Consider the following 20,991-nt stretch of genomic DNA (forward strand, 5'->3'; position numbering starts at 1 on the left):
GTTATTCGCCTCATGTAGGCCTACATCCATTATAATGTATTTCTCTTTCTTTATACTACCGCGGCGATTAGAGTTACTGCATAGCCTACTGTAGATCGTTGATTGTTTCTGTACAGAACCATAGTGTCATCTGCTTATTATGAATACCATTTGATTATCTAAAAGAGGTTCTAGTATGGTAAGGTTGTAAATTATTCGGAGAGTATTTTGCTGTACTGCTTCACTTACAGCTGTGAGGAAGGATTTCTAAGTATTCGTATTACGCGGAACAGATTTAGTCACAGACTTTATGTTGAACAAGTGAAGGGGTAGGCCGTCCGCGGTTAAAAAGGTATGGGAAGCCTAGCCTGTCGAAACGAATGATTGTTGTCGGTTTTGTGATGGTCGTGATAAACACTAAGGGTGGAGATCATAGAGGTTACTTAAGTTCCGGTTACCAAGTAACGCATGCTTGAGTGCTAAGTATTTCTCAATTGAGGATCATAAAGTATCCTCAGCCATAAAATGAGTTTTTAACGGGACTCAAAACTTCCGAAACTTAAGGTACGTGTAGTGCTAACTTAAGTGCGCGATATGTAGCTTTTTTGTTACTGCGAGAGGTCCGGCGTTACAGTTGGTCAGTCATCCGAGGCCTTATTACTCGTCACACGGCAACGGCGTCAGCATAGTTATACCACAATGGCCTACAGTATGCATAACAATGAGTTGGGAGCTACAGCGGACGACTGAAAACATAAACAAATCGATTCTGAGGTAATCTGCAATGGAATTCCAGGGTTTTCGCTTATTAAGCCGATTATTCCAATGTATACGTAGGCTACATACAACGCTGTAACGATCTAATTTATATTATGCTATATTTACGCACGATACAGCTTTACGAGTGAAATAATTTAAGATTCAACTATAATAATGAGTGCAGGAAAGAGAGAACCAAATTTTTCGCAGCAAGAAAAGAAGTTGCTTTTGGATTTGATAACAGAAAATACAATAATAGAAAATAAAAAGACAGATAAATATTCGGCCATCGCGAAAGAGAGGGAGTGGGAGAGAGTGACGGAGAAGTTCAATTCCGGTGGGCTTGGGAGATTCAGGAGTCAAAAATGCCTGAGAAAGCGATGGACTAATATGAAGGACAGGGCGAAGAGTGATGATGCGATGATGAGGAGTGAGAGGCGGAAAACAGGAGGCGGCCCCCAGACATTTGTCCCAGACCCGCTGACGGAAGCAGTGTGCTGTAAGTGTTAATCAGATAGATGCACACAATAAAGCATAGTGATATTGTTCGAATGCATTTGTATGATTTTTTGCAGCGGTTGTTCCCGGTCAGATCTACCCCATCGAGCATTGCCTCGACCATGACGCAATAGATTGTGAAGAGGAATCCTGTAGGTTACATTGGTGTGGCATCATAGTTGTTATATTGCCGGAGATTTCTATTTTAAGACGTTATGATGCATTCGGTTGATGCGGAACGCCCTACCACGAGTCGTTTGTCGTCGACGCCCGTCCATTCTCGGGGAAACTCAAAAAGGGGCAGCTTTGATTTTGGTGAAAATAATTTACGCTTACGTCCATCAGATCATTATCGTTTAACCATCTCGTTCTATAAACAGAAGATAGCGTTGAGCAGGTTCCAAAAAAAGTTAAATTTGAAGTTCTTCGAGATGAATATTGGCAAGAAAAAATCAAGGCCATGAAGCAGAAGGCAGAAATAAGAGAACGGGAGAGCAAGTCGAGGGAGGAAGAGAGCATCCTAACGCAACAAGCTCTGCAGTTAAAGATAAAATACTACGAATTAAAATTGAAAACTGTGTCGGGGGAGTAGAATCCCAGCTCTTTAAAAGATTTGTTTTATTTTATTTACATACAATTATACATTTATTTTATTGTTACTTCATTACCTCATATATCAACTGGGGTTGGCAGTAGTTATAGTATGGACGACACATACGAGTTAATTAACATATATTTTATTTCGGGCAAGTAAACTAAAATATTCAAAATAAATATTACTAGTAGGCCTACCAATAATAATATAAATAAATATTATTAATAAGTCAGAATTACAACGAAACGAAAGTGAGACTACTCAAAAATAGCTCTCCACAAAAGAATTTCTGACAGCTCGTCCGGATAAGGTATCGTTTTGCAGCGGCGTACTTGCTATCTCAACATCATAAATGCTTGGCTCTAGAGGGTCATCGTCTTCTGGTAATGGCTGCTTCAAAGACACTGCTACATTATGAAGACACGCGATAGCAATTATTATAGCGATGCTACCGTGTAATTTTGTTCTCAGGGGGATTCTGAGAGCTCGAAATCTTTGCTTCATCACTCCGAAGCATTGCTCTATCCTTGCACGAGTGACAATGTGGGCACGGTTGTATCGCTTCTCCCGTTCTGTTGAGGGGTTTAATATGGGAGTAAGAAGGTGCTTCAATAGAGGGTAACCGTTGTCTCCCAACAGAATTCCTTCAATGTTACCGTCTTCAAAATCGTCGGCCAGTCGGGAATTTCGGTATATCCTGGAGTCGTGGCACGAGCCTGGCCAACGCACAACAATATTTGTTATTTTTCGCTCCGCACTGCAAACGACTTGAACATTCAATGACATGAATCCTTTTCTATTACGGAACGTCTCCGCGTTATCTCCACCGGGGGAGACAATGGGGATGTGGGTGCAGTCAATTGCTCCAATAACCCCAGGAAATTTTTTAATTTTATAGAATTGTGATTTAATCTTCGCGGTGTCGTGCATGGATTGCATAAAACTGATTTTATGTTTTGCTATAACCTTTGCCACACGATGAACGCTCCTACGTGCCGTATGCCGAGATACGCCGGCAAGGTCCCCATCGGACAGTTGAAAATGTCGGGTTGCGAAAAAGCGCAATGCAATGGTCAATTGCAGCCATGGGTGTAGGCCATGATTCCTGATAAGAAATACATCGTCCCCTTTTATTGTATCATAAATTTCAATGACGGCCTTTTTATAAAATCTGAATCGTTTCAAAAATTCCCTATCATTCAATTCTTCGAATGGATTCTTTACGTCCCGGAGGCGTCTTCGAGGAATCGCAACAGTTTGCAGAATTTCCAGTTCTTCAATTAGCCCAGCCATTTCCTTCGTTTATCAGAAGAATGATGAATATTTCTGTTTTGCGGACGACAACAATCGAAACTAACGCCGTTACCTTAGCGACGGCCTTGGACAATGACGTCATTTCGACGAAAAATAATCTGGCAACCACTTTCTGGATTTTCACACAGTGAGTTGAGTGTCGATTGGTACTCAGCTAAGTTAAGCGTGAGGAAACGTTATGATCTCGAAGTTGAGTTTGAGGAACAGGCGTTGCTCAGTTGAGTGACAGCAGACACTTAAGTTGAGGAAACTTTAAGATCTCCACCCTAAGTCATCAAATCCATAGTTTGTTCGAAATTTACCGTTTCCTTGTTTAGGTCCAAAATATCAGACCTAATACAGCATCGAGGGAGTTACGGTTTTGTAACACAACGGATTCGACGTATTTCATAAACGATATCAATGAGCTGACTTCCTCAAAACGATAACAGAAGCAGTAATGCAGTATATCGTCATTGCGAATGTGTTAAAGTTGATGGTTGCGTAATAGAAAAAATGGTGCTGGTGATAAATCGGTGCGCTCGCAACTCAGAAAAGCATTTGCGTCTGTTGCTTAGTTGAAGTTAGTCGCATTATATTCAACATTTACACATTGATCTGTCCAACAACGTCAGTAGGATCCGTAACGGCATATGGCATCTGAATTGAATCTCAGATTGCTCCCGAAAATGTCGCTCAAGATTCGGATTCTTTTCCTGTTCGGATTCGCAATCTACCTGCGTTCGTCAGGTACGAATCATTTGCGACCCAGTTCGAATCGAATTCCATTTCCTCCTTTGCAGCTCAATTCTGCGTGAGAAGATACGTGAACGGTCGATGGATTTCGAAAGGGGATTGTGGGGTTGGTAGCTTATACGATTAGATTGACGCCAAAGGCTCTGTTACGTGCGCTTTTCATGAAGGGTCCGGGAAGAATGTCGGCGATGCAGAAGGAACTTCAACGTAGAATTAAAGATGACACGAAGAAATGCACTGCGAGCGAGGGATGGACTGTGAGTTTCAAATCTTTGTTTTGTAACGTCAGGATGCATTTCTGACGCTTTGATTGTTTTCCGAATTCCGTTTCAGGTTTTCCAGCGCAGAATCGACGGCGACGTGGATTTCTACCGAGGTTGGGATGATTACAAAAAAGGATTCGGGGATCGCGACGGAGATTTCTGGCTCGGTAGGCAGCCGATTACTTCAAGTTGCAAGTCGCAGCGTCGCTCCGTTCAAAGCCATAATTTCGCAACGGCGTTTGTCTCCAGGGCTCGAGGAATTGCACGAGATGGCAAAGGAAGGAGACATGGAACTGGAAATCAACATGATCACGAAGGGAGGAGTTCACTGGGTGGCGAGATACAGGCGAGTTCGAAGGTCCCTCCCTCTTCTCCTTGGTAATACATTGTATTACCAGATATTCCGAACATATAACGTGATAATCTTGATCACCGTTCGCACTTTTCCAGCTCCTTCAGCATCGAGCACGGACCCGACAACTACAGACTGCGCGTATCCGGATACTCCGGGAATTCAACCGGAGATTGACTCGCATTTCACAACAATCAACAATTCTCGACGAAGGACGCGGATCACGACGCTTGGTCGACAGGTAACTGCGCTTCTCACTACGAAGGAGGTTGGTGACGCATGCGGCCAGAGCGGGAAAATCAACAAAACAGACGACAAGAGAATCCGGGGATTCCCCTACGACCTCCTGCGATTCTCGGAGATGAAGATGCGGAAAAGAGCGTAAAATGGACTTTGGCCGATGACGTCACACAACGGAAAGGACATGCCTCACATGTGAGCGTGACGTCACACCGTCGCCCGACGGATTTGATTGAGCTTCATAGCGCCCCCTCGCGGTCTCAAAAAATGTCATTTCCGAGAACACGTTAAGTGATCTAGCTTCGATGTTTTTTACATTGGCATTCTTGCTTGCCTCTAGTGATTTGACTGCGGAGAACAATCGTTGATGTGTGTGAGGATGTGTCCGGCACTCCACATATCTTTATATCACTCGATCGGATAACGTCGAAAGTCATGGATTGGATACGATCTACATTTGCGAGAATCTGTTTTAGTCTAGAGAACTATGGGGTGTCTTTCGTCCCTTCTCGGCAATGACATTCTCGATATTAGTAACCAAATGTACAATGACTCGAAATGACTCGTGACTCGAAGTTAGTGACTTGAACCCAATTCTGCTGGGTTCAGTATCGAGTTAACATTCATTTCAAGAACGAGTAAGAAGTAATGGCAATGACATTCTCGATATTAGTAACCAAAAAACGTATTTCAGGACAGACAGTTTGAATGACGGTTCCTGTCGATGGGTAATTTTTGAACTCGCAAATAATAGCGGATGTCGATTGTTGATTAACAAAACCCAACAGCTTTACCTCTTCAGCTTAAGCCGTCTGTTCTCCTCAATCGTTCCTATTTTTGTTGCTCGTCATATCCTGTGATACGATTGTCGATGTGCGAGGTCTCCTACATCCTCGACTGTTACTCGAGTTTCTTTCGGTGTGGTGAATTATTCAACTGTAAATATTTTGTATGTTGTTTATTGTGTTATTGAAGCAATAAAACGTCAAGAAAATCGTATATTTCAATGAATTCGGAGTGGTTGCATTGCCAGACCACACTTAAATTCGTGGTGCTACATTAGCTTTTGATTCAGACCAGTCTCGTTAAGTTTGATGGCTCGGGTTCAATGTACCTTCTTATTTTTCTCGAGTTATCGTGAACATACCAACTCACTTGAACTACAGTGCGTGACACCACAATTCATTCCTTTTATGATTAAAATTCAATTACAGCATTTTCATTTCGTTTTACTACACGATAATCACATCATGACTGGAACATGATGGGGTCCCACCTTGAAGTTAAAAGCCATTGTAGCCGTTTTCTTCCGAAACCGTATTTCGAACAGCATCCAAAAAATTTACAAAATATGTACCATAACAAACGTAGCCTATCATAAAATAAAGCGGGATTCATTTCGTCAATTTGTATGTTGACAGCCGCACAAATTTCGTCTACGCCCGCAGGTTGGCCGCCGCTGTTGTACACCTACTACGTTAAAACACTGATATGACGTCGAGTCTACTTTTTCGTTTGACTTGACATTGCCTCGAGTCACTTTGCGAAAATATATATACTTGACTTGGCGCTTCAGAATTTTCAATTGACTCGTGACTCGGAATAAAATTTACATGCATCATCATAGTTACCATACTTCCTCCTTTAAGAACATTTGTCCTCTATTCTCAATAAATAGAAACTGTTCTCGGAGGACGCCTGAATGCCCTGTTTTTTGGGAATTTGTCCTCTTTTTCCAGAAAAAGTACCAAAAACTCCGCTCCTACGCACCGGACGCCAGAGTTGCCAAGGCAGTCAATGAAAAATATGGCGCGACGGGTAATTCGGAAGTAGAGATGGCAAATATGACTATTTTTTTAATCAACACGACAAAAGTATCGTAAAAAGCTGGTAATTCGGGATTCGAGTGATGACCTCTATATTGATCGAAAAATTTTCCGGTACAAGAGCTTTCAGATTTTCAGATGCGGTGTAAAACTGTCATTATATTCATTGCGGTCGTTTAAAAGATACATGTTTGAACTTTTCACGTCATTCATACTGTTTCGACGCCATGATCAGTGATACTCAAATATTTGACAGTAAGCCTAATACTCTATTTAGAATCAAATCACTCGATTTTGCCTCGAAGCATATGACATGGTCGGATCACTATCAACGGACTCGAGTACAAGTCGAGTCAATACGCAAATCGACTCAAGTCGAGGTACAACTCGAGTCATTACAAACCTAGAGTGGACTTACTCGAATTTACGGACGGTTGAGATTTTGGCGACATTACACGAATGTTGATACCACCGAAAATTTCAGTCTCATCTTGAGATGTCTTGATGGACACCGCTTCCGCTTTGACACATGTATTGTTCGGTGTCTGTTCGATTGTGACGCAAGCGGCGTCGTTTTGAATTGATCTCCAGCAGTTGACGCAGGATATCTGTCGAGATTCAGGTCTAGAGCAGAAAGGTGGTAACTGAAATCGCAGAATTAAGAGGCGGTCAGTAGCGGAGTACTTCTACTTTTTCGAAGTACCCAAGTACATTTTGTTTACTTGCAGTCCTTATTCATGCGGTCATGATTTTAGGGTAGTTCACTTCCGCTTGAAATATTTTCGGCTTTGAAGCAAAACTAGGCTTAAATTACTAGCTTAATTTTTTGCTTGATCGAAAATTTATGGCGCTATACTCCTACATCCACTTGAGTAAACACGATGACCGCTTGAATCACCTCTACAGCAACAAGCTCAGTACGTTATTTGTGGTTCGTTTACGACTGTGGTATTTTGGTCACTTAATGCGCAACTAGAAAGACCAGTTCTTTAGAAAAAACACTCCCAATCGAATCAGTTTTGAAATATCTTAGAAATTGCTACTTCTACCGGTAATAGATTTGAAATATACATACCCGAAAACGTGACAGCAGTCGCCTGTAGGAATAGGTTTCCCGCATTGGCGGCATCTCATGCATGTCTGGTGGCACAAGTGTGACGTAATCAACGTAACAAACGACTGGCCGTCCTCGATTCGCTCGTCGCATATCCGGCACACCTTCCAGATTCTGTAAAATAAAGCTATCGATTCTATACATACATTCTTGATCGGTAGCTCGTGGACAGAACTGGACGACTATAGTAATTTGTCAGCTTTTCCAAATTAGGTTAGGATTGGAATAATAGCTGCACTTTTATAGCTGCACAGTTTTTCCCAAATTAGATTAAGACTGAAATGAGAGCTGCATATTTTTATCCAAATTAGATTAGAATTGGAACTATTGAAGTCACAAAATCTTAGAAATTGGATAAGTTCAGTTCATATCAAATCAGAACTGACTCTCGTAATTCTATACAGTGAGCTTGACTCGTTTCGCACTATACAGTTCTCCTGAAGCATTTTCCGGAAAACTAAAAAGTAGATTAAAATCAAAATGAGAGAATATAGAAACATTTCATATATTAGATTAGAATTAGAATTATAGCTATGCAACATTTCACAAATTAGAGTAGAACTAGATTACCAGCATGTCGTTCTCATTAGTCTAATTACATAAAATAATTATCTAGTTGTTCTAGTCTGGTGGTGGGTTCAATCCCCGGTCGGGTCGGATCAAAGTCTTGATCAGTAAAACTACATAGCCGCCGTGGCTTCCACGCTTGGTGCTTAGCATTTCTGGGATAGCATGGAAGGATAGGCCTGATGCAAGACTTATAAAGCCTTACAAGACTAGACTGTTTCTGCACCTTGCTTGTCCAACGGCATGTGTACATCATGCACTCACGGTGTATGTGCATTAGGGCTCTTCAAAAATGACTTTTTTCTGTGCATCATGTACAGCGACACGCTGATCAATTCAAATTCAACAATGGGATCCCCCGCACAATTATGAAGCCCGATTTTCTCGTTGTTATAATTAAACGAACACTTTCGTCGCAGGTACGCGATCACCGACGTTATAATGATAAGGACAAATTAGCCGCATGAAAGCGAGTCTAATGAATATAACGACAGACAACAAGTTAGTTGAAAAGTAAAACTAATCGTGGCCGATGCAAGACGGCGTGAAACAGCGCTTTCGCTCGATTCTTGTAGTGACCACATTTCATACGATTCAGTCCTTTTCATGTCACTAGAATAAGGGTGATTAAACCGACAGTGAAACGCCGCCGGCGTCTTATAACGTAATAATGTAAGCTGCGTCGGGTGCTGCTATAATGTTCGGAGCGGATATAGTAGAAAGTCCACGTCTGGACACCTGTATGCAGATGCGCATACTACCGTAGTAAAACGCATAACAGAATGCAGGCAAAATTCGATATTGCTTTGTGATGATTTTGATGTTGTTCCATACCGATTGGGAAGATAGGACTCCTAATTTCCTAACTAACTACAAAATCCCTAGTAACATAGTCGGACGCATAACGGAATTTACGCAAAATCGGCATTGCTCTGCGATAATTTTGACCACTATGTTTTGATAATAACTTGCTTCCGAGAAATAAATATCATTCATTATACGTTAGATGATACTTTTCCTTGATATTCTATTATGTGTATTTAGGGCTTATGCGACATCACTATGTTGGCGACAGGCCTGATTTGAACACACTAATTTTGCGAATTAAACTTATCGCTCAACACGGACACTCAATGAAGAGCACCCTGGAGACCCACATAAATGCTCCACAATTCTTGACATATAATATACTGAGCATATAATAAGATGACAAAACCTATACTTGAGTACTCCGAAATGTACAAGTACTTTACCTTTTCACGACGTTTTTTGTAAGATGAATACTAATTTTATCGAAAAATAAAATTTATGCTCTAAAGTAGGTTTTTGTCTACACGCACCAACAACTCAAGTATTTATGACACAGGAATGATTCATTAAGTATAGCGCAAGCAGGCCAAACCTATAATTGAGTGCTCCAAAATGTACAAGTACTTCGCTATGTACTCCCTCCACGTAAAAAGTGACAGATTTAGGCAAAAGTTGCTATAGAACTGCGATAGTTTTAAAGTTGTTCCATCATGCAATGTGTGATGAAATTTGGTATGCTGCATAATCACAATGCCCTGGAGCTCATTTAGATACGTTTTTTTAATGTAGTTACACATTCTAGTTGTTTTGATGTAAGGAAAAAATCATTCGATAACTCGATAGCTAACACGCGTTGATGTAACTTTCCTCATTTGTATGCATAGCCTACGCGAAATTATTATTATGTCATGAATAAGTAGTTTACAAATTCATACGATTTTTCTTGTTGCGCTCCGGGATAAAATGTAATTTTTCGCTCTTTTTTATTTTTTCAATAAAATTAGTATTCATTTTACAAAAAACGTCGTGTAAAGATAAAGTACTTGTACATTTCGTAGTGCTCAAGTATAAGTTTTCAAACCATTACCTTGACAAAATTTTCAGAATAGCAACTTTTGCGTAAAGTCTGTCTTGCATTTAGTTGCCGGCTCTGAAAGCAAGCAAAGTTTGTGGTATTTGCGCAACATCGAAATTTGTACACTTCACGCGGGGCCTACGATACTTACGGCCTAATATGGCACATTACACTTGCTGGATATAAGAGGCTGACACTCCCAACCAGACATCACGACTGACTCAATGATTGCTTGCGATCTCACTTCTCGATACCAGACGCCTCGCCATACAAGTCTAATAAAGTATTATAACAGACAAAATTACTTCTTTCAGATGAAACAACCCAATTAAGAGCCAAGTGACAGCGTCGAAATGTATTTAATCGTTCAGGTAGACTTGAATCGTGATCCGGATCTCGTAACATAGTAAAATCGAGGTATGTAGTTTAATTACTCACTCACTACTCTATATGTTGGTGGTGGTCATACCCTGCAAACTTTTTTGCTGCGAACGTAGTGTTTCACCTTACATCAGTTGGTTCAATGTATGTACCGGGTTGTGAAAACTGTCCCTGTTTTGACTTTGTGTCACAATCAATACTAAATACGAGAATTCGTTACTCGTCGAAACGCCGCAGTCAGACATCGTTAACAGCGATTCCGTGTATGGCAATCTTGAGTTCAATTGCGGTTTTGTGATGTTAACCAAGCGGCTGTGTTTCTGCGGTGTGAAGACTGAATTCGTGTTGTTTCCCCGCAAGAGTGCGATGTCTATTTCACACCTAGAGCAATTATAAAACGCATCTTCGAAACTTTTGGTCTAGTTCATCCGCTTGCATTTCGAAACGGACCATCACGACAAGACTCTAACCCACCACATCCGAGGTTTCAGTTGATCATATCGAAGAATATCATGTCCATCCGTGTTACCACCCACAGATTTCGCCATCCTCACACGGTAGTGCTAAGACACAGACAAGATGCGGTGGTGGAAATATTGAAAATGAGAATACAGACCTTGGTGTCATTTGATTTGGATTTTACACCCGATGAACCCACCATTCGTACTGTGCATTGGGATGAGGATTCGATCATTGATGTCGAGGGAAAGGAGATGTACAGATTTGTTGGTGTCGTGAATATTCAACGAAAGTCGGGGTATATGCTTGTGCATGGTTCGCGTATTTGACTGTGAAGATATCTCTATACATAACGTGCTGTTCACCGTATCGATAGCACCAACGAATATCCGTGAAAGGGTTGTAATCTCGGTGAAATAGTGTGCGACACATTTTTCCACAATTCGAATGCATGTCGGTTCATACTAAGACCATGTTACGGTCAAATATGTGTGTTTTTCTGTCTCCAAGTCAGCTACCCCCACATTGAATGTACAGAGTCGGTGCATGTATGAGACTTCAGAACATGAATTTGTAATCCATGATGCTTGTAATGCCGGCCATGATGTTATCCATGATGTATGTAATGTCACACACCTCGTTTACGCGAATACTTGGTATCTATGAACAATCGTGAAGTATACTGGATGTGTAATGTCTTGTTATTTTCATGGAAACATTGGGGTGTAACATGTTTGAATATTGTTCATTGGTTTGTCGATTCAGAGTTGATATCCGGATCCGGTTATTTGTAAAGTGGATAGAAAACTACACTATTCCGATGCAGTAAAGACTCTTACACTCTGGATTTTGTGCAGTATATACTAATTTTACATTGCGGAGTATTCCATAACCGTTAATCCAGTGATCCTCCTTCTATTTTCAATCACGATCCGCCTTTTATTCTAGGCTTCGAACGCCACACCCAGTACGTTTTATGGGGATTAATATTTTTAGATTAAATATAGCGTATCGAGACTCCGTGAAACTTACTTGGAAATAGTTATTTCTACCCTAATTTAATAGATTTCTCAGATATCGTAGCAACGGAACTGGCTTGAGCGAGCGGTTAAGGCGTTGGACTTAAGTTTCAATGAACAAGTGTTCTAAGTTACTCATGTTTTCAACACAACCTAAACGCAAAGTGCACTAATTTCCATATTGATCAAATACCACAAATTTTGCTGGCTTTCAGAGTTAGTAACTAAGCTCGTAACAGAATTTACCTAAAAAAGTCAGTACTCCAAAAATTTTGTAAAGTATAGCTTTTTGGCGTTGGACTTAAGTTCCAATGAACAAGTGTTCACATAGGTTCGAATCCCACACCCACTACGTTTTACGAGAATTAATATTTTTAGATTCAAATTTAGCGTATTGAGTACTTTTTCTGCCTTTTTCAGCGCATTAGAGACGTTTACACTATGGATTTCGTGAGCTTTACTTGAGTTTTATAAATTAACGTAAAAGTAGTCATTTCCGAGTAAGTAAAACGTTCGTATTGTAGGTTCATTTCTGCCTAATACTATAATTATCATGGAGTTGGAGCAGTCCAATATCAAAAACACCCGAAAGTATTTGTTGCATATAGCTAAAAACCTAATTGAGTACCCTGAAGAAGTGCAAGTAGCACAGTTTGTGGTATTTCTATGACATCGAAATTTAGCTAACCAGAACTTATACTTGAGTACTCCGAAATGTACAAGTACTTTACCTTTACACGACGTTTCTGTAAAATGAATACTGATTTTATTAAAAAATAAAAAAGCACGAAAAATGACATTTTATCCCAAACCATCAGAATACTAAAGTAGCTTATTGCGTATATGGACCTAATACTAAAGTGTTTATGATTTCAGTTCGCTTCAACTTCATGACATTTTCAGTATTAAACAGAAGTATAGGCCCAGAATGCTAACTTTCTTCGTAAATTGCTACTTCTGCCTTAATTTAACGGATTTATCTGAGATCATTGCTTTACTTAATCTCTCCGAAATGTGCATTATACTAGTACGTCACCATTGATACGCAGATGTAGGGCATTATGGCAATGCACCATGCTAAATTTCATCACACATCTAATGATGGAACACCTTTAAAACTAACGCAGTCGAATACCGACTTTTACGCATATCTGTTTTGCGTGAACATAGCATATACCTATACATAGTCAATTTTAATATCAGAATTACCGTGTTAAACATTGAATTCCCACCTTGAAAGTTGGTACGCGGTTATAGGACATTACAAAAATGCACGATACCAAATCCCATCACACATTTCATGATGAAACAACTTTAAAACTAACGCGGCTCTACATCGACTTTTTGCGTACATCTGTTTTGCGGGAGCTTATAGCACGTACCCATACATAGCCAACTTTAATAACGGAATTACCATGCTTAACATTGAATCCCAACTCTAAACTTGATACGTAGTTGTAGGGCATTATGGCAATGCACCATGCTAAATTTCATCACACATCTAATGATGGAACACCTTTGAAACTATCGCAGTCGAATACCGACTTTTACGCATATCTGCTTTTCGTGAACATAGCATATAGGCCTAGCCATACATAGTCAATTTTAATAACAGAAGTAGCATGCTAAACATTAAATTCTCACCTTGAACGTTGGTACGCAGTTGTAGGACATAATAACAATGCACCATACCAAATTTCGCCAGACATTTCCTGATGTAACACCTTTAAAACTAATACAGTTCTATACAGACTTTTGGCTAAATCTGTTTTTTCCGTAGCGTAGCACGTACCTATACATAGTAAACTTTAATAACGGAATTACCATGCTAATATTCGACTCGCCACCTTGAAACTCGGTACGCAGTTGTAAGACATTATGACAATGCACCATGTCAAATTTTGTTACGCATTTCATGATTGAACAAATTATAAACTAACGCAGTTCTATACCGACTTTTGCGGGAGCGTAGCACGTACCTATGCATACTCAACTTTAATAACGGAATTACCAAGCTAAACATTGAATGCGCAACTTGAAGATTGGTTCACAGGTGTAGGACATTATGACAATGGAACATATCAAATTTCATCACACATTTCATGATGGAACACCTTTAAAACTAACGCAGTTCTATACCAACTTAGCGTGAATCTGTTCGCAGGAGCGTATAGCACGTAGGCTACCTATGCCCGATCAACTTTAGTGATGGAATTACATATGTAGGCCTAATTAAGTTGCAACACTTTTACAATGATTCGTCTTGCTTCCTATAACATCCCACTCGATTCCCGCGCGTTATTAGGCTGTAATCTCTGCCTGAGCTATGTCTTGACGCCTACGGGACTCTGCAAATTGTTTCGATTTATTCTGTCCGTTTCAATTTAAGATAAGGAAGCCCATTTCACTTAATGAATCGATGCCTACGGTACTCTACAAAATTTTCTGATTAATTCTCCCTAAGCTTATCAATCATAAGAAAGATGATTTGACACCTAAAGTACGAAATACTTGTTCGCTTGAGCTAAGCCACAGCGCTTGGAGCGGAATTTTACGGGGTATGTGGACTCATTTCGTAGGGCTCTATGCCACAGGAGCATACTTTACGCTCCAATTCGATTCCCGCACATTCCATATAATTACTAACAGAACCATTGAGTACCAGCCTTGACCCTACAGTACGACGGAGACTATCAAAATATCGAGAGAAGCCGTCTATTCTTTTCTGAAATAATCAAGGTTTTATCAGGACTTCCCTTCATATAAACTCCAGCAGAATCACTAATAACCTCTCAAGTTTACTCAATTTACTTTAATCTGATACTCGTGTACCAAATCTTTATTTTCCGCAAGTATGATAGAGGCTATCGCTCGACACTCAACGATTCGTAATTTTGCTGGAATACAAGTACAATTAGGGATTGAAAAGTAACTGATATAGGTGGTTATTTTCGTAGGTTATTTACACTTCTACTTACCGGTTTTTCAGGAGAAACTACCCACTTTTAGGACTTTATATTTCAAAGTAGTTTGAGGTTACGTTTGTATCACCTTGATAAGTGCTATTATCAAAAACTGCTTAGCTTACGTTTTTATTACCTTGACATGGCATTATCAGACATGAAAATGATATTATCACCTAATACCAGAAGTTAACACACGTCAATGTGGTTCAGAATTCACGAGAAATTGGTTACTAAGAGAAGTATATTCTTGTATACACAATTGCGGAGAGAATCTCTAAAATGTAGTAAGCAGGCCGATGGGTATTCGTTGAGTTGTACAAGCATAAAAAACATTCCCGCGCGCGTCTTAGGATTAGGTGGTAGGGTTAGGAAAAATTAGGTTTATGAGCGCGCGGGAATGTCTTAGCACTACCGTGTGAGGATGGCGAAATCTGTGGGTGGTAACACGGATGGACATGAAATTCTTCGATATGATCAACTGAAACCTCGGATGTGGTGGGTTAGAGTCTTGTCGTGATGGTCCGTTTCGAAATCCAAGCGGATGAACTAGACCAAAAGTTTCGAAGATGCGTTTTATAATTGCTCTAGGTGTGAAATAGACATCGCACTCTTGCGGGGAAACAACACGAATTCAGTCTTCACACCGCAGAAACACAGCCGCTTGGTTAACATCACAAAACCGCAATTGAACTCAAGATTGCCATACACGGAATCGCTGTTAACGATGTCTGACTGCGGCGTTTCGACGAGTAACGAATTCTCGTATTTAGTATTGATTGTGACACATAGTCAAAACAGCGACAGTTTTCACAACCCGGTACATACATTGAACCAACTGATGTAAGGTGAAACACTACGTTCGCAGCAAAAAAGTTTGCAGGGTATGACCACCACCAACATATAGAGTAGTGAGTGGGTAATTAAACTACATACCTCGATTTTACTATGTTACGAGATCCGGATCACGATTCAAGTCTACCTGAACGATTAAATACATTGCGACGCTGTCACTTGGCTCTTAATTGGGTTGTTTCATCTGAAAGAACTAATTTTGTCTGTTATAATACTTTATTAGACGTGTATGGCGAGGCGTCTGGTATCGAGAAGTGAGATCGCAAGCAATCATTGAGTCAGTCGTGATGTCTGGTTGGGAGTGTCGGCCTCTTATATCCAGCAAGTGTAATGTGCCATATTAGGCCGTAAGTATCGTAGGCCCTGCGTGAAGTGTACAAATTTCGATGTTGCGCAAATACCACAAACTTTGCTTGCTTTCAGAGCCGCCAACTAAATGCAAGACAGAGAATTTACGCAAAAGTTGCTATTCTGAAAATTTTGTCACGATAATGGTTTGAAAACTTATACTTGAGCACTACGAAATGTACAAGTACTTTATCTTTACACGACGTTTTTTGTAAAATGAATACTAATTTTATTGAAAAAATAAAAAAAGAGCGAAAAATTACATTTTATCCCGGAGCGCAACAAGAAAAATCGTATGAATTTGTAAACTACTTATACATGATATAATAATAATTTCGCGTAGGCTATGCATACAAATGAGGAAAGTTACATCAACGCGTGTTAACTATCGAGTTATCGAATGATTTTTTCCTTACATCAAAACAACTAGAATGTGTAACTACATTAAAAAAACGTATCTAAATGAGCTCCAGGGCATTGTGATTATGCAGCATACCAAATTTCATCACACATTGCATGATGGAACAACTTTAAAACTAACGCAGTTCTATAGCAACTTTTGCCTAAATCTGTCACTTTTTACGTGGAGGGAGTACATAGCGAAGTACTTGTACATTTTGGAGCACTCAATTATAGGTTTGGCCTGCTTGCGCTATACTTAATGAATCACTCCTGTGTCATAAATACTTGAGTTGTTGGTGCGTGTAGACAAAAACCTACTTGAGAACATAAATTTCATTTTTCGATAAAATTAGTATTCATCTTACAAAAACGTCGTGAAAAGGTAAAGTACTTGTACATTTCGGAGTACTCAAGTATAGGTTTTGTCATCTTATTATATGCTCTGTATATTATATGTCAAGAATTGTGGAGCATTTATGTGGGTCTCCAGGGTGCTCTTCATTGAGTGTCCGTGTTGAGCGATAAGTTTAATTCGCAAAATTAGTGTGTTCAAATCAGGCCTGTCGCCAACATAGTGATGTCGCATAAGCCCTAAATACACATAATAGAATATCAAGGAAAAGTATCATCTAACGTATAATGAATGTTATTTATTTCTCGGAAGCAAGTTATTATCAAAACATAGTGGTCAAAATTATCGCAGAGCAATACCGATTTTGCGTAAATTCCGTTATGCGTCCGACTATGTTACTAGGGATTTTGCAGTTAGTTAGGAAATTAGGAGTCCTATCTTCCCAATCGCTATGGAACAACATCAAAATCATCACAAAGCAATATCGAATTTTGCCTGCATTCTGTTATGCGTTTTACTACGGTAGTATGCGCATCTGCATACAGGTGTCCAGACGTGGACTTTCTACTATATTCGCTCCGAACATTATAGCAGCACCCGACGCAGCTTACATTATTACGTTATAAGACGCCGGCGGCGTTTCACTGTCGGTTTAATCACCCTTATTCTAGTGACATGAAAAGGACTGAATCGTATGAAATGTGGTCACTACAAGAATCGAGCGAAAGCGCTGTTTCACGTCGTCTTGCATCGGTCACGATTAGTTTTACTTTTCAACTAACTTGTTGTCTGTCGTTATATTCATTAGACTCGCTTTCATGCGGCTAATTTGTCCTTATCATTATAACGTCGGTGATCGCGTACCTGCGGCGAAGGTGTTCGTTTAATTATAGCAACGAGAACCGGACCCCTGCGGCTAGCCGTTGGCATTTTAGTGCTGAGTTAAATACCCTTATACTCGACATGCAAACATTATACAGGTAGCGGTTATACTGCGAGCTGATGAATTCGTCATCTATTCGCCCAGCGTAGTTGTTCCTAATCCCGACCTTCCGCTCGTATCGTATATACTACAAGCCAGTGATCGCTACATCAAACAAAACGGTCAGATCGAACGCAGGAACTCGGATCGCAGTGTCGGACGGCAGCAAAGCGGTGTACCTCGAAACATCAACCGATCTGGAGGATTTCAGCTAGTGAATCGACGCAATAACGATCAACGATATCATTGATATGCTCTTTTTACGAAATAAAATGAACTCGTACACTATACAATGCTATTTCAAGGAGACTGAGTAAAGTGTTAGAAGATATGAAAAGCGCTGAATTCTAACGTATAATGAATGATATTTATTTCTCGGAAGCAAGTTATTCAATACATATTGCTAAATACACATGGAAAATCGGTATTGAAATTCACAAAACATTAGAATATCTAGGCGTGGCAATGGGCGTCATATAGACGTGGTGATTAGGGTAGGGCATGAAAAGGGGCGTGGCAATTAGGATGACGTGGCGCTCTCTGATTGGCCGGCGTATAAATTGCTTAGCCTTACTACTCACCACTATAATAAATATTTAAAGAATTGGTCACCGTAAATACTAATTTATTCATAATTCACCATTTTTATAACGTAGAAAGTCTCATTGTAGTGTGGTTGGCTGGTTACCATCTCAAAATGAAATTCGATCGCATTGAAGGAAGTAATATCCAGCAGCTTGAATTCGGGTAGGCCTAAGTGTGTAAACAGAAACACGGCGGTTTGGCACGACACTGCAAGAATCATTCCTGAAACAACTCCTTACGACTTGTAGCGTTACTAGGTATGTGCAAGTAGTTAGGTAAATGGGCGGAATGTGCCAAAACATGATTTAACTTAAACAAACAAGAATTATCAATATAAAAGATACTGAAAGAATTAGCTCATTCTCAATTTTGCAGCAATACTTTTATGACCCTGTGTGCGGCAATAAAAAAAGGGGGAATAATTAACGATAGAGAGAAAACGAACAAAGAATCTGGATTGACCTTTGTACTCAGAAATGAGACTGGAGTACTTCTACTTGTACTTTTCCACTCCTGATTCTGCCTCGCCTGACCTCTGGACACGAGACTTGCGTATTTAGTATTTTTTATATTTCGCTCGAGCAACAATGGATTGGCCTTTAATTTCAATGGTATGCACGCCGACGAATCGGTATAGTTCTCCTGTCTTGACTTGTCGTTCCGCGGTGGGTTGATTAATCCAATTACGTGGTAAACACGACGAGGCTTGGGAATAATTTCCTCGGGTCCGTATGTGAGATCCCGGACGACGGGGCTTGATCATAGTTGCCTGCCCTGACCTGTTGTTCCGTGGTCCAATCTCGTGGCTTGGGAACAATAGTCCGTCAAACCACCCTGGGTGACTTGTCGTTCCGCGGTTGATTCAATTTCGTGTACGGTGGGTCATAATTGCCGGTCGTGACGTCAGTATAGTTTTCCCCTAATCCGTGAGATCCTGGTGCGTGTTTTAGATGTCAATAGGCTCGGCTATACAAAGTGGCGCTTGTTGTCTGTCTCATACTGTCGTACTTGACCCCATTAATTTGTTGTCGACCCAGACAGTAACGAGAAATGTTCTGTTATGGTTATAAATATGCGTGTCATATCGAGGACAACAAGGAATGCCGTGTAGTGGAAATGTGTATTAGGCGCCCCAGCATAGATTAACTTAAATAAAGTAACATTATGAGTAAAAAAAATAACTAATTGAAGAAATAGCTGATTCTCAATTTAGCTCACATCAACGTGTTAACTACCGATTTTACGTACCTAATAATTGGTGTAATTGCTGTTCCACACCTTTACCGCGTTCTAGCATCTTCATATAGGACATAGACAGTCCAAACCAAACAATGTATTTATGATGGGTTCTTTTTACTGCTTCACGTCTGGTCAAGCTTAATCATGACGGTGTCTGTACATGATATACAATTTACCGCGATGCTTTACCCGTCTGTACGATATATATCGATCGCGAGCTCGCCACGCACGACGCACGTGTCGTTCGAGAGCGACTCATTTCGCTGCAGACAATCAGCTGTGTACCGTAACATATCCTCAACACTTGTTATGCCAACACCTCCACGCATATTTACAATATCATACTAAGGAACTATTGCTTCGGCAGCCACGCACTGTCGCTCGAAGTCGACAAATTTCGCTGCAGACAGTCAGTTGTGTTCGCGTATGTGTCGTAAATATATCCTCAACACGTGTTATGCCAATACCTCCAAGCATATTTGCAGCATCATACTACGGATATACTGACTCGACAGAGTGTTATTATAGAAATTAAACATGGAATGGCAACGATCAATTTTGCAGCTTCGCTCCGCTTCGCCGGGGCTGGAATGAAGAATTGTTTTGCGTAAGCGACTGTAGGATTTCTGGCAATCCAAAAGCTATCTTCCCGAGCGCAGAAATTATTGAATCTGGTCTTGATCGAAAGCTACTGTTGCACCGATTCCGAAAATATAAATTAAAATATTGATCGTGTGCTGATCCACCTAGAATATGTCCTCCAAGTCTGAAATATCGGCATTTTTTAGAACAATCGGGTAACCGCAACACAACAGCCATAACAATGACCCGTTGGGATCAGTGGGCTGACCTTATTTGGCTGAAACGCGCTCGGTGGTGCAATAATGGCAATGAATTGTGGTAGATCATACGTTATGCGATCTATAGCCTGAGGTGAGGTGTACAGTAGAGTGGGAGATTTCGAAATCGGAATCCACTGCGACTATAGGATTGCAAAATCAAAGTCCAAAAAATCCGACTGGCACGTAAAGTACTGGTTTCTCCATATATTAGGCTGGGTAAAATGTAACATAAATCCAACTCTCAAAGGCAATGCTGTAAGGGGAGTGTCGTTGTACATTCATTTGCGTACAGCGAAACTTTGTATGCGGTGGTGCAATAATGAGGATGAATTGTGCCAGATCACGTGATGCAATCTAGCCTGCTTTCGATGAGGTGTAAAGATGAGCGGGGAGATTTCGAAATCTGACTCCACCCCGACTCGGGTTGCTGAATCAAA

General features: G+C 40.4%; 3 protein-coding genes across 4 annotated transcripts in view; 2 read left to right on the forward strand and 1 right to left on the reverse strand.

Moving 5' to 3' along the window:
- LOC145435198 (microfibril-associated glycoprotein 4-like) overlaps window positions 1-20,991 on the forward strand; it is a 287,005-nt gene that overhangs the window by 242,843 nt on the left and 23,171 nt on the right. Inside the window, exons 5-7 of the mRNA XM_080312523.1 lie at window positions 3,928-3,987; window positions 4,062-4,137; window positions 4,214-4,310. Of these exons, the coding sequence (XP_080168649.1) occupies window positions 3,928-3,987; window positions 4,062-4,137; window positions 4,214-4,310 (233 nt within the window). The remainder of the gene's footprint in view (window positions 1-3,927; window positions 3,988-4,061; window positions 4,138-4,213; window positions 4,311-20,991) is intronic.
- On the forward strand, window positions 515-1,895 carry LOC145435223 (myb/SANT-like DNA-binding domain-containing protein 3). The gene is made up of 4 exons (XM_080312560.1): window positions 515-1,237; window positions 1,314-1,388; window positions 1,447-1,551; window positions 1,617-1,895. Exons 1-4 carry the CDS (start codon window positions 913-915, stop codon window positions 1,826-1,828), a joined length of 717 nt encoding a protein of 238 aa, XP_080168686.1. The 5' UTR covers window positions 515-912; the 3' UTR covers window positions 1,829-1,895.
- LOC145435238 (uncharacterized) overlaps window positions 5,469-20,991 on the reverse strand; it is a 28,425-nt gene continuing 12,902 nt past the window's right edge. For both annotated transcript variants that reach the window (XM_080312579.1, XM_080312580.1), the window contains 3 exons: window positions 7,637-7,789; window positions 6,980-7,185; window positions 5,469-5,671 (listed from right to left, as the gene is read on the reverse strand). In XM_080312579.1, the coding sequence (XP_080168705.1) occupies window positions 5,664-5,671; window positions 6,980-7,185; window positions 7,637-7,789 (367 nt within the window). In that variant the 3' untranslated portion in view covers window positions 5,469-5,663. The remainder of the gene's footprint in view (window positions 5,672-6,979; window positions 7,186-7,636; window positions 7,790-20,991) is intronic.

The sequence above is a fragment of the Botryllus schlosseri genome, chromosome 3, assembly GCF_051294905.1.
Source record: "Botryllus schlosseri isolate E-star chromosome 3, Bs_hap1, whole genome shotgun sequence".
Taxonomy (NCBI): Eukaryota; Metazoa; Chordata; class Ascidiacea; order Stolidobranchia; family Styelidae; genus Botryllus; species Botryllus schlosseri.

Coding starts and splice junctions, on each gene's coding strand:
- LOC145435223 (XM_080312560.1), top strand. CDS start 913: ATGAGTGCAGGAAAGAGAGAACCAAATTTTTCGCAGCAAGAAAAGAAG. Junction 1,238..1,313: donor GCTGACGGAAGCAGTGTGCT/GTAAGTGTTAAT, acceptor GATTTTTTGCAG/CGGTTGTTCCCGGTCAGATC. Junction 1,552..1,616: donor AAGGGGCAGCTTTGATTTTG/GTGAAAATAATT, acceptor TTCTATAAACAG/AAGATAGCGTTGAGCAGGTT.